Source organism: Pristiophorus japonicus, chromosome 21 (genome assembly GCF_044704955.1).
Source record: "Pristiophorus japonicus isolate sPriJap1 chromosome 21, sPriJap1.hap1, whole genome shotgun sequence".
Classification (NCBI taxonomy): Eukaryota; Metazoa; Chordata; class Chondrichthyes; family Pristiophoridae; genus Pristiophorus; species Pristiophorus japonicus.
The window spans coordinates 94,279,304-94,291,818 of record NC_091997.1 but is presented as its reverse complement, the minus strand read 5'-3'; the positions used below and the strand labels follow the sequence as shown (position 1 = coordinate 94,291,818).

Sequence of the window (12,515 nt, the reverse complement as noted above, 5' to 3'; positions counted from 1 at the left end):
TAATTGGGGAAAAAAATCTGGGAAAATTCCTCTCTGTCCAGGCGATCAAAACTAATCCAGGAGATCACCCTGGTTGTATTCGATTCCCTGCAGTATTTACCCTCGTATCTGTGTTGGCCAACAAGAGGTTATCCAGTCTAATTCCAATTACCGGATCTAGGCCATAACCCTGCAGGTTACTGCACTTTAAGTGCCCAGCCAAGCACCTTTTAAATGTGGTGAGGGTTTCTGCATCCACCACCCTCTCAGGCAGTGAGTTCCAGATCCCCACAACCCTCTGCGTGAGGAAGCCCCCCCCTCAAATCCCCTCTGAACCTTGCACCAACCGCTTTAAAACTATGCCCCCTCATAATAGACCTTTCCACCAATGGAAATAGGCCCTTGCTATCCACTATGTCCAGGCCCCTCAATATTTTGGGCATCTTAGGGAGAAGGCCCCGTCTGCTCTCCGGTGGATGCAAACGGTCCCATGGCACTATTCAAATAAGAGCAGGGGAGTTCTCCCCGGTGACCTGGCCAATATTTCTCCCTCAATCAACATCACTAAAACAGATTACCTGTCATTATCACATTGCTGTTTGTGGGAGCTTGCTGTGCACAATTTGGATGCTTCGTTTCCTACATTACAACAGTGACTTCAAAAAGTACTTCATTGGCTGTAAAGCGCTTTGGGGTGTCCCGAGGTTGTGAAGGGCGATATAGAAATTCTCTCGCTTTATTTCAAACCGGATATTTGTTAACGCTGTGCGAGTGAATGGTTTTTGCTTTGAGATTTTTCAAAACTTTAAAAAGTTATATCCTTCTTGCTGGCTACATTTTTAATTGAACAAAATTGAAAATTAAAATTCATGGTGATAGTACATGGACACAGTGCAGTGCAGCCACAGCAAACACCAGGGAATGGCAGGATACACTGGAAATCCTAGGCTCAGGAACCCAGTTACGAGGTGTTGAGCCAAGGCCAGGAACTCCCCTCCCTTTCTCCCCCCACTCCAAGGACGCGAGGAAGAGCATGCATACACTTCGCAGAAAGACAGTTTCTGGGCTTCCGCCCTGGGATTACCAACCTTAAGATATCGCCATACAGGTTCGGCATTACAAGGACATCAAACTGTGACGGGTCCTGCACCATCTGAGCAAAGGAACAGACTTTCTTTAAACATCTTAGCGAGCATATTCTACAATGTGGCTTTCATGTTTTTTTTAATTAACAAGCTATAAAATAGACAATTTCATAGTCCTGACACTTACATTAAGACAGACTGTATCCAAGTACATTTCTGTAAACTTGATATCTTTACAATTCTCTGCTACTTCCCGGCACTTCCTCAGGAAAAGCCCGTCTGACATTCGCCTGAAACACACGATATTAAAGCACAAGGTATCAACAGAACTATCGACTTCCTGCTTATCCTTTCACATACCCACACAGCTGAACAGAGGCCAGCGTCAAAAACTGTGCAGTGTGTTCCCGGTGCGAGAATGCAGTTCTGCGCAGGTACACAGCGCCGAGGCAGAGTAACTCAGTCACGGTGATGCACTGCCCACATTCATCTGTTTCTTGCTGCAGGTGGAAACCAAACAGGAGAGCTTCGAAACACATGACCTGGAACATCGCACTTCGCAAATTTCAAAATATTAGTCCAACAAGTGCCATCAAACAATACATATTCAGGGCTGATGGTTGCAACATTCACAATACGTTTGTGGATCTGGTGTGGTGATGCTCAGAGTTGGAGGAAGCATTGCTTAATGTAAGATGCAACAGATCAGATCACCCCCCTCGTCTATCGTGGCCCCTCACTCCCCCAAATCTCCTCGTCTACCCTTGGCCATTGCACCAAACGGCTCCTTGTCCTTGGTGAGTTTAACATTTATTTGAACTCGCCCTGGCGTTCATCCACCACATTCATTGCCCTGACCACGCCTTGCAGCCTCACCCTCCATACCAACTTGGCACCAATACACATGCTCACTCCCTTGATCTGGTTATCACCCTCAACACCAACACTCCCAGGATCTCTGCTGACAATCAGGCTACTGCTTCTTTACCTTCATTCGCTCGCCCATCCCCAACTTCTCCTCTGTCACTTCCGACATCCTTCCCCTCACCCTCCATACCCCCTGCATTTGGTTTCTCACTCCCACTGCTCCCCAATAGGACAGCGCCACACTCTCAACTGAGCAGGCCCAGAGCTCCGACACTCAACGTTCACCTGGGCAGCTTTCCCCAGTCAGTCCTGGCAAACTCACCCCATCGCCATCAAAAACACACAATTTTATCATCCTGGGGAGCAGAACCTATTCCAGACTCATTTGTTCCGCTACTAAACACCTCCTTCGAGGTCCCCTTCCCACCTCACCCTTCTTCCTTACCCCAGCCCAGGAGCTCCTTGCATTGTCAACCTCAAATCAAAGCCATCTGCATTGCACTGCCTGCCGCCAGCTGCCCTTCCCTTCCCTTGCGGAATGCCCAAGATCACCTCCCTATGCTTCCGGCGTCACTAGGTCTTGGCTGCTCAGCACCTTCAAAACCATCATCGCTGCCTTCCTCAAGAAGCCCATCTGGAGCCCTCTTTTCCCTCGCTCAGAGCTTCCCTTCCTCGAGTCCTGGAACATGTTCCCCTGCTGACTGGTTCCCACTTCTCCTTATTCTCCAGTCGAGTTTCTGACCCACCTACAGAACGGAGACCACACTGATCTGCGCCACGGTGAGGTCCCACGGAACAGGGACGTGGCTCCCTCGCTCTGTCGACCCCCTCCCATGGCTGTCCGTCACTTCCATACCAGACGTGGCCAGCAGCACTTTCACACCACAACTTTTGATGACTAAATAGAAGTCATTCCCAAGTAAGCTGGAGCCTTTGTCAGTAAAATAGTGTGCGATCTAATTCCACTTACATGATGTTGGCTTTGTGTACCGCTGTAACCATACTCCTCTTATTGTTCCTCGAATACTCAAATGCAAACTCTGCAATGCGCCTGCTGGCGTCCTCGGTGATCAGCTTAATACTCTGCACCACCCCATCGACAATCTGCAACACGGGAGCAGTCAGGCAAAGCTTACAAGTCACCCGGGTTAACAGGGCAACGCTTTCTAATCACAAAAGGATGGTCAATACATTTCAGGAAGAGACAGATAGCAGCAACACGACCTACACCCACATGGAACGCCAGAAACAATCCTCCCAAGTTCCTACAACAGGACGTGGTCAATATTCACCTGGAAAGTAACTTGACTGTAGAGGCTTCACCCCCGAGCGCTATTCCGCCTGCTCCAGATATCCACACTTCCCAGTAGGGGACATTAGTAATAGTAAATCGGGAGCATTGCCCCTTCCTAACCCGCAGGGTGCTGAAGCCAATTTCGCTGCTTCCCTGGTCAAGATCAAATAACTAGCCATTGACCAGAAGCCCAGCCGCCTTCTCTGCATCGTTTTTCAAAAATATGATGCACTTCATTTATCCACTGATCTATCCTTGGAGCTACCCTGTTCAGTACTGCAGCATCCAATAGGCTCTTCAGTACTTTAGGTGAGGGTAACCAGCAATGGGGGATACTGGGAGCTGAAGCTAGGAGACAACGGGTTACTATGCCCTGCCATTGGAAACACAGCTCTACCCGGGGGCAGCCAGATTCAGGCTAGGGCTAAACGTGCTTTAACTTCTCTCTTCTCAACTGACCCTCGCTGCCCCCTCACACCAGTAGGCAGGTCGACAGAGGGCTGATCTGCTGCCAATTAACCGATGCGGCACAGAGATGGAACCCACCAAGGCGACTCGCCAATTTCCCTCGCCTCTCTGGCCAAGTAGCTGTGCCTGCATTCGCTGCTTTCCCCACCGTGACACAGCCGAGCTCGCACTGACCCGACCCGGGGGGACTCCCCGAACCGCACTGACCCCGGGGGGGTCCCTGCACTGACCCCCGGGGTGGGGCAGCTCCAACAACCTGCACTATCTGCCACTTTATGGCGAGCATTTAAAAAGTACGCTGCAGTATCTGATTCAGAGACAGACAGGCAAGGTGAAGGAATGGACGTCTCCTGGAGAATTCGATCCTTAACCTGAAACAAGGGGATTACAGACAGTGTTGGTAGCAGAGTAATATCACCTGAAGGAAGCCTCCAGCCTCCCACATGCCAGCTCAGGCTGGGAGATAGACTTCTCAAACCCCCACATAACTCAAGCACATAATTCTGGGGGGGGGGGGGGTGGGGGTAAGGCAGCACAGTGCCACTTCTATGGCACTGGTGAAGGAACCTCCAGAACTGTCAATGGTTCAAACTTCATTAAAAGTAGAATAAGGAACAGGATCTGGAACACCGGGAAATTCAGGCTTTACAGGATTCAGGTCATAACTCACCTCTCCCAGTTTTAGTTTGTGATTCTACATATGTAATATTTTGTCTGTGAGACTAAATGTGGCAGTGCAACCAAGAGATTGGATTTTACACTAACTTTATAAAATTCCTTTTTGAAACTTGCACAATTACCTCATGGTACAATTGTTTACACAATACTTGTAGAAACACATTACAACAGAATTGACAGTGGAGATTAGGATAACTTGAGCAACTATAGTCACAGGCTAGTCAAACTAATGGCAGGTGGTCCATCTTCAATTGACTTGCAGTTTTGTCCTTACCTAGGTTTTCTCCAAGACCGAGTGAGGGCCAGACTGGTTCCAAGAGATCCAGCAGTCACCTGTATTTTGTTTGCTCCTACAGCTATCTTATCCTATTTACTGAGAGGAAAGGTCAACCTGGTGCCTCAACAGTAGAAAGCATCCCCTCACTGCTTAGAGGTAACTGTGCCCCTTTGAATGCTGCTGGGCAGCTCTTGTCCACAGCTCATTTAGCAATAATTCTGCTCTCCACGAGCTAATTCTCTGTTAGGTTTCTCTCTCAATTGCCCTTCCCTCCAGGTCCCTTTAGGCTTGAAATGTTCCAAACGTTATACAGTGAGAACTACCTTGGTGCTTGGTCCCACTACGGCAATGGCACGCTCACAGATCAGATTGGGCCTTGATCCAGACATGGGCAAGAGCGAGAGAAGAGGTGAAGGAGAACATCACGACAGCATTCCACCATGCACGGCACCAAGGAACACGGAGCAAAACTGAAGTTAGACGAGAGTGAAAGGGAAACCTTCCAGAGGCTTGAATCACATCCGATGCAAAGGATGTGATTGTCAGAGGCAAGTCCTTGAAACCTCAGGACATCACTGCCAGAGTTCGTCAGGGCAGCTTCCTCACCTCAGCCACCTTCAGGTGCTTCAATGATCTTTCCTCCACCACAAGGTCAGGAGTGGGACTATTCATTGCTGATTTCACAGCATTCAACTTCATTCGCCCCGATAACGAAGCAGCCTACAGCAGGACCTAGAAGACATCCAAGGCTTGGGCTGAAAACTGGCAGGTAACTGGTCGGTAAGGTAATGACCATCTCAGACAAGGGAAAAATCCAGTTATCGCCGCATGACATTCAAACAGCATCACCGGAGTCCTCAACATCTCGCTTGGGAAAGGAAGGGTGGGGATGTCACTATTGGCCAGCTGAACTGGACCAACCACGTCAACATGGTGGCTACAAAAGCAGAGAGGAAGCTGGGTATTCTGTGACGAGTGGCTCACCTCCTGACCCCTCAAAGCCTCTCTGCTCAAGGCTCAAGTCAGGAGTGTAATGGAATTCACACCACTCCCCTGGATGAGTGCAACTCCAACACTCAAAGTTTTACCCTTTCCAAAACATAGAAACATAGAAAATAGGTGCAGGAGCAGGCCATTCAGCATGCGAGCCTGCACCACCATTCAATATGATCATGGCTATCATGCAACTTCAGTACCCCACTCCTGCCTTCTCTCCATACCCCCTGATCCCTTTAGCCGTAAGGGCCACATCTAATTCCCTTTTGAATATATCCAACGAACTGGACTCAACAACTTTGTGGTAGAGAATTCCATAAGTTCACATTTCTCTGAGTGAAAACGTTTCTCCTCATCTCGGTCCTAAATGGCTTACCTCTTATCCTTAGACTGTGACCCCTGGTTCTGGACTTCCCCAACATCGGGAACAATCTTCCTGCATCTAACCTGCCCAATCCCGTCAGAATTTTATATGCTTCTATGAGATCTCCTGTCATGCTTCTAAATTCCAGTGAATATAAGCCTAGTCGATCCAGTCTATCTTCATATGTCAGTCCTGCCATCCCAGGAACCAGTCTGATGAACCTTCGCTGCACTCCCTCAATAGCAAGAATGTCCTTCCTCAGATTAGGAGACCAAAACTGCACACAATATTCAAGGTGTGGCCTCACCAAGGCCCTATACAACTGCAGTAAGACCTCCCTGCTCCTATACTCAAATACTCTCGCTATGAAGGCCAACATGCCATTTACTTTCTTTACTGCCTGCTGTACCTGCATACCTTCTTTCAATGACTGATGTACCATGACACCCAGATCTCGTTGCATCTTCCCTTTTCCTAATCTGTCACCATTCAGATAATAATCTGCCTTCCTGTTTTTGCCACCAAGGTGGATAACCTCACATTTATCCACATTTTACTGCATCTGCCATGCATTTGCCCATTCACCTAACCTGTCCAAGTCACCCTGTAGCCTCTTAGCATCCTCCTCACAGTTCACACTGTCAACCAGCTTAGTATCGTCTGCAAACTTGGAGATATTACATGCAATTCCTTCATCTAAATCATTAATATATATTGTAAATAGCTGGGGTCCCAGCACTGAACCTTGCGGCACCCCACTAGTCACTGCCTGCCATTCTGAAAAGGACCTGTCTATTCCCACTCTCTGCTTCCTGCCTGCCAACCAGTTCTCTATCCACGTCAATACATTACCCCCAATACCATGTGCCTTAATTTTGCACATCAATCTCCTGTGGGACCTTGTGAAAAGCCTTTTGAAAGTCCAAATACACCACATCCACTGGCTCTCCCTTATCCACGCTACTAGTTACATCCTCAAAAAATTCTAGAAGATTTGTCAAGCACGATTTCCCTTTCATAAATCCATGCTGACTTGGACCAATCCTGTCACTGCTTTCCAAATGCGCTATTACATCTTTAATAATTGATTCCAGCATTTTCCCCACTACCGATGTCAGTCTAACCGGTCTATAATTCCCTGTTTTCTCTCTCCCTCCTTTTCTAAAAAGTGGGGTTACATTAGCTACCCTCCAATCCATAGGAACTGATCCAGAGTCCATGAAATGTTGGAAAATGACCACCAATGCATCTACTATTTCTAGGGCCACTTCCTTAAGTACTCTGGGATGCAGAGCATCAGGCCCTGGGGATTTATCGGCCTTCAATCCCATTAATTTCTCTCACACCATTTCCTGATCAATAAGGATTTCCCTCAGTTCCTCCTTCTCGCTAGACCCTCGGTCCCCTAGTATTTTCAGGAGGTTATTCGTGTCTTCCTTAGTGATGACAGAACCAAAGTATTTGTTCAATTGATCTGCCATTTCCTTGTTCCCCATTATGAATTATCCTGATTCTGACTGCAAGGGACCTACATTAGTCTTCACTAATCTTTTCACATATCTATAGAAGCTTTTGCAGTCAGTTATGTTCCCAGCAAGCTTCCTCTCATACTCTATTTTGCCCCTCCTAATCAAACCCGTTGTCCTCCTCTGCTGAATTGTAAATTTCTCCCAGTCCTCAGGCTTGCTGCTTTTTCTGGCCAATTTATATGCCTCTTCCTTGGATTTAACACGATCTCTAATTTCCCTTGTTATCCACGGTTGAGCCACCTTCCCAGTTTAAAAGAATGAGAGGGGTTCTCAAAGAAACATATAAAATTCTGACGGGTTTAGACGGTTCGATGCAGGAAGAGTGTTCCCCATGTTGTGGAAATCCAGAACCAGGGGTCACAGTCTAAGGATAAGGGGTAAGCCATTTAGGACCGAGATGAGGAGAAACTTCTTCACTCAAGAGTTGCTAACCTGTGGCATTCTCTCCCGCAGAGTTGTTGATACCAGTTCGTTAGATATATTCAAGAGGGAGCTGGATATGGCCCTTACGGCTAAAGGGATTAAGGGGTATGGAGAGAAAGCAGGAAAGGGGTACTGAGGTGAATGATTAGCCATGATCTTATTGAATGGGGGGTGTAGGCTCGAAGGGCCGAATGGCCTGCTCCTGCACCTATTTTCTATATTTCTATGTTTCATAATCGCAGGACGTCGCAAAGCGCTTTACAGCCAATGAAGTACTTTTGAAGTGTAGTCGCTGTTGTAATGTAGGAAATGCGGCAGCCGAGTTGAACACAGCAAGCTCCCAGAAACAGCAATGTGATAATGACCAGATAATCTATTTTAATGATGTTGATTGAGGGATAAATACTGGCCAGGGTACCGCGGAGAGCTCCTCTGTTCTCCGATATAGTGTCATGGGATATTTTACATCCACCCGAGAGCAGACAGGGCCTCGGTTTAATGTCCCACCCGAAAGAGAGTGCGGCACTTCCTCATGACTGCATTGGTTTATACTCAAGTCTCGAATGGGACTTGAACCCACAACCTTTTGACTCCGAGGCGAGAGTGCCTCTCTGAGTCACAGCTGACAGCGGTTCATGGAGAAGGCCCACCGCCACATCAGGACAACTGGGGACAGGCAACATCTGCGGCCTTGTCAGCATCACATACACACTAAGAACACATAATAAAAGCACAGTATAGTTCACTACAAACAGTAACTCACCACATGTTCTATGCCACTGTACTCTCCTTCTGTGTTTTCTCTAATTGTAACCAGATCCACACCACTATATGGAGTCTTAAAACCATCAATCGATACACAGGGACGCACATTTGCATAAAGGTCAAACGTCTTACGAAGTAGTAAGTTCATCGAAGGATGCCCAGCTGCAATAGGAGTCTTCAAGGGCCCTGAAAGTTTAGACCAGTCCATTAAACATCTGCACTGATCAATTATACAACGTCAAAAGGAAATTGCGGTCTGATCACAGAATTCCAAATGAAAGAGACACAAATCCACACTTTGCCTTTTGGTTCATGTTTAAAATTTCTGGTTAAAGGCAACCTGGGAACAGATTAACTAAAAATGCATCAAGAGTTCAGGATGTCAGTGGAACGTGTCACCAGCTTATGTCTAACCAGCCAACACATGGTACAAATCAGTGTCCACGTCGCTCACTGTTAGAGGAAACTAAGGTTAGCGTGCTGAGATAGGGGCCCAGGGCCCGGGACAGGGCCCAAGCTGAATGAGGAAAAATAGAGTCAGTTCTCACAGAAATAATTATTTTCTAGATCCTCAATCATGTTGGTTTTAAGAACTAAAAAGCTGCAACGTTATTCAAACCAATTTGATATTGCTGGCAGCCTTTTTTTTTAAGTTTTTATTCAAGCAAGTTGTAGTTATGGCAAGGCATTGAAATCTGAAGCCCACAGGACAGTAATATTCTAAACTAAGTTACATCCATTTTTTCCACATAATTTGAAGCTATTAAATCCTCAATCTACTACGCAAATACTTGACAAACCGAGTCTGAGCAGAGCACTGCACAGAGGGGTTTATGTGGGTGGAAGATTACAGTACATGAAGTGAGCAACAAAAAGCAGAGATTAGGGGCGCGCTGAACAACAATTTCTATTTATATAGCGTCTTTAATGTAGTAAAACCTCCCACGGCGCTTCACAGGAGCGTTATAAAACAAAATTTGACATTGACCCACATAAGGAGAAATTAGGGTAGATGACCAAAAGCTTGGTCAAAGAGATAGATTATAAGGAGTGTCTTGGAGGAAAAAGAGGGGTAGAGCGGTTTAGGGAAGGAATTCCAGAGCTTGGGGCAAAGGTAGCTGAAGGCACGGCCGCCAATGATGGAGCGATGAAAATCAAGGATGCTCAAGAGGCCAGAATTAGAGAAGTGCAGATATCTCGGAGGATTAAAGAAAGTTTAGGGCCTGTTAGAGACCATAAAGGTAATGTGTGTGTGGAGGTGTGTGGTTCTTAATGGGGCAATGCAAACATTGCAATCAGGGAGGAGGAGTGTGAAATATTAGATGAAATAAATATAGTGACAGGAAGTATTAAGGGGTTTAGCAGCTTTGAAAGTGGCTAAATCTCCAGGCCCGGATCAAATGTATCCCAGGCTGTTAAGAGAAGCAAAAGATGAAATAGCAGAGGCTCAGACCATCATTTTCCAGGCCTCTCCGGCTACAGGTATGGTGCCGGAGGACTGGAGCACTGCTAATGTTGAACCTTTGTTTAAAAAGGGAGAAAGGGATAGACCGAGTAATTACAGGCCAGTCATTCTGAGGGACAGAATAAATCTTCATTTAGAAAGACACGGATTAATCAAAGACGGTCAGCATGGATTTGTTAAGTGAAGGTCATGTCTGACTAACTTGATTGAATTTTTCGAGGAGGTAGCCAGGAGGGTCGATGAGGGCAGTGCGTACGATGTAACATACATAGATTTTAGAAAGGTCCCATATGGCAGACTAATCACAAAAGTAAAAGCCCATGGGATCCAGGGCAAAGTGGCATACTTGGCTCAGAGGCAGGAAGCAAAGGGTTGATGGGTGTTTTTGTGACTGGAAGGCTGTTTCCAGTGGGATTTCACAGGGCTCAGTACTAGGTCCCTTGCTTTTTGTGGGATATATCAATGATTTAGACTTGAACGTAAGGGGTATGATTAAGAAGTTTGCAGATGATACTAAAATCAGCTGTGTGGTTGATAATTAAGAAGGCGGCTGTAGACTGCAGGAAGATATCAATCACTGGTCAGGTGGGTAGAACAGAGGCAAATTAAATTAAATCTGGATAAGTATGAGGTAATGCATTGGGGAGGGCGAACAAGGCAAGGGAATACACATTAAATGGTAGGACACGGAGAAGTGTAGAGGAACAAAGGGACCTTGGAGTGCAGGTCCACAGATCCCTGAAGGTAGCAGGCCAGGTAGATACGGTGGTTAAGAAGGATTATGGAATACTTGCTTTTATTAGTCAAGGCATGGAATACAAGAGCAAGGAGGTTGTGCTTGAACTGTATAAAACACTGGTTAGGCCACAGCTGGAGTACTGTGTGCAGTTCTGGTCACCACATTACAGGAAAGATGTGATTGCACTGGAGGGTAGAGAGGAGATTTACGAGGATGTTGCTGAACTGGAGGATATTAGCCATGAGGAAAGATTGGATAGACCGGGATTGTTTTCTCTGGAACAGAGGAGGCTGAGGGGAGACCTTAGATGTGTATAAAATTATGAGGGGCCTGGATAGAGTGGATAAGAAGGACCTGTTTCCATTAGCAGAAGGCTTAACAACCAGGGCATAGATTTAAAGTAATTGGTCGAAGGTTTAGAGGGGATTTGAGGGGAAATGTCTCACCCAGAGGGTGGTGGGGGTCTGGAACTCACTGCCTGAAAGGGTGGTAGAGGCAGAAACCCTCACCACATTTAAAGCCTACTTGGATGTGCGCTTGAAATGCCGTAACCTACAGGGCTGTGGACCAAGAGCTGGAAAGTGGGATTAGGCTGGATAGCTTTTAGTTGGTCGGCAAGGAGACGATGGACCGAAATGGCCTCCTTCCGTGCTGTAAACCTCTGATTCTATAAGTGTGGGGCTAAAGGAGATGACAGAGATAGGGAGGGGCGAAGCCATACAGGGATTTGAAAACAACTTTAAAATTAAGATGTTGCTTAACCAAGAGCCAATGTTGATCAGCGAGCATAGGGGTGATAGGTGAACGGGACTTGGTGCGAGTTAGGACACGGGCAGCAGAGTTTTGGATCATCTCAAGCACCAATGTACAGCCTAGATTGGCAGAGCACAGGCTTACCCCTCCTGGGTGCCAAGCTACTTCTCACGCACACCGTGGGTGGGGAGAAAAGGGCAAGTATTGTGCGAGTGAGGAGTTTCTACATTGGGGGAGGGAAGAACGATGCCTCATGTGCCTCCTAGCAGATAATTGATGGTGGTATAGATACAGGCCGAGCAGATCACCTTCTCCACATAGCAGAGACAAAGAAAGTAGAACCTTCTCTTCCCCTGCCTCACCACCAGCCATGCCTGTAAAATCAAAGCCTTCGAAAGGAAAACTCAATACAAACATCAATCACAGCATGTTTTAGCTTCAGCAGCTACAGGGCACCTTTCAGTCCGATTTTGTTTGCATCCATGGATTCTTTAGCCTCTGGAGGAATGATCCATTTCCCACTCAGTGCCTGAATGGCCGTAACGGTTCTCTCCTCCCAGCGAATGGGAACCTTCAAAAGGGCGAGGAGACTACAGTGAGAACACAGGTTACTTTCATCCTCCATTTAATCTTGCAGCTACAACTTCAATTGTTCTTCACTGCCCCAAATGCTTGCAGCGAAGGAGGCAACTTGTCACCTTAAAAACCGCTGGGTACAAGACAAAACTAGCGATCAGCCGCTACTGGAGTTACAACACTGAGTACCACACAGGTGCTTTGCTCCCTAAACAATGGCATCTCCAACTCCACCCTGTTCAGAAACGCAGTAATGG

The 12,515-nt window shown here is 46.8% G+C and overlaps 1 protein-coding gene across 1 annotated transcript in view; it reads right to left on the bottom strand.

Moving 5' to 3' along the window:
• The window catches only part of idh3a (isocitrate dehydrogenase (NAD(+)) 3 catalytic subunit alpha), a 55,842-nt gene that overhangs the window by 28,474 nt on the left and 14,853 nt on the right, over positions 1–12,515 (bottom strand). The window contains exons 4-8 of the mRNA XM_070865241.1: positions 12,139–12,253; positions 8,724–8,911; positions 2,902–3,035; positions 1,252–1,354; positions 1,068–1,132 (exon numbers count right to left, since the gene is read on the bottom strand). Of these exons, the coding sequence (XP_070721342.1) occupies positions 1,068–1,132; positions 1,252–1,354; positions 2,902–3,035; positions 8,724–8,911; positions 12,139–12,253 (605 nt within the window). The remainder of the gene's footprint in view (positions 1–1,067; positions 1,133–1,251; positions 1,355–2,901; positions 3,036–8,723; positions 8,912–12,138; positions 12,254–12,515) is intronic.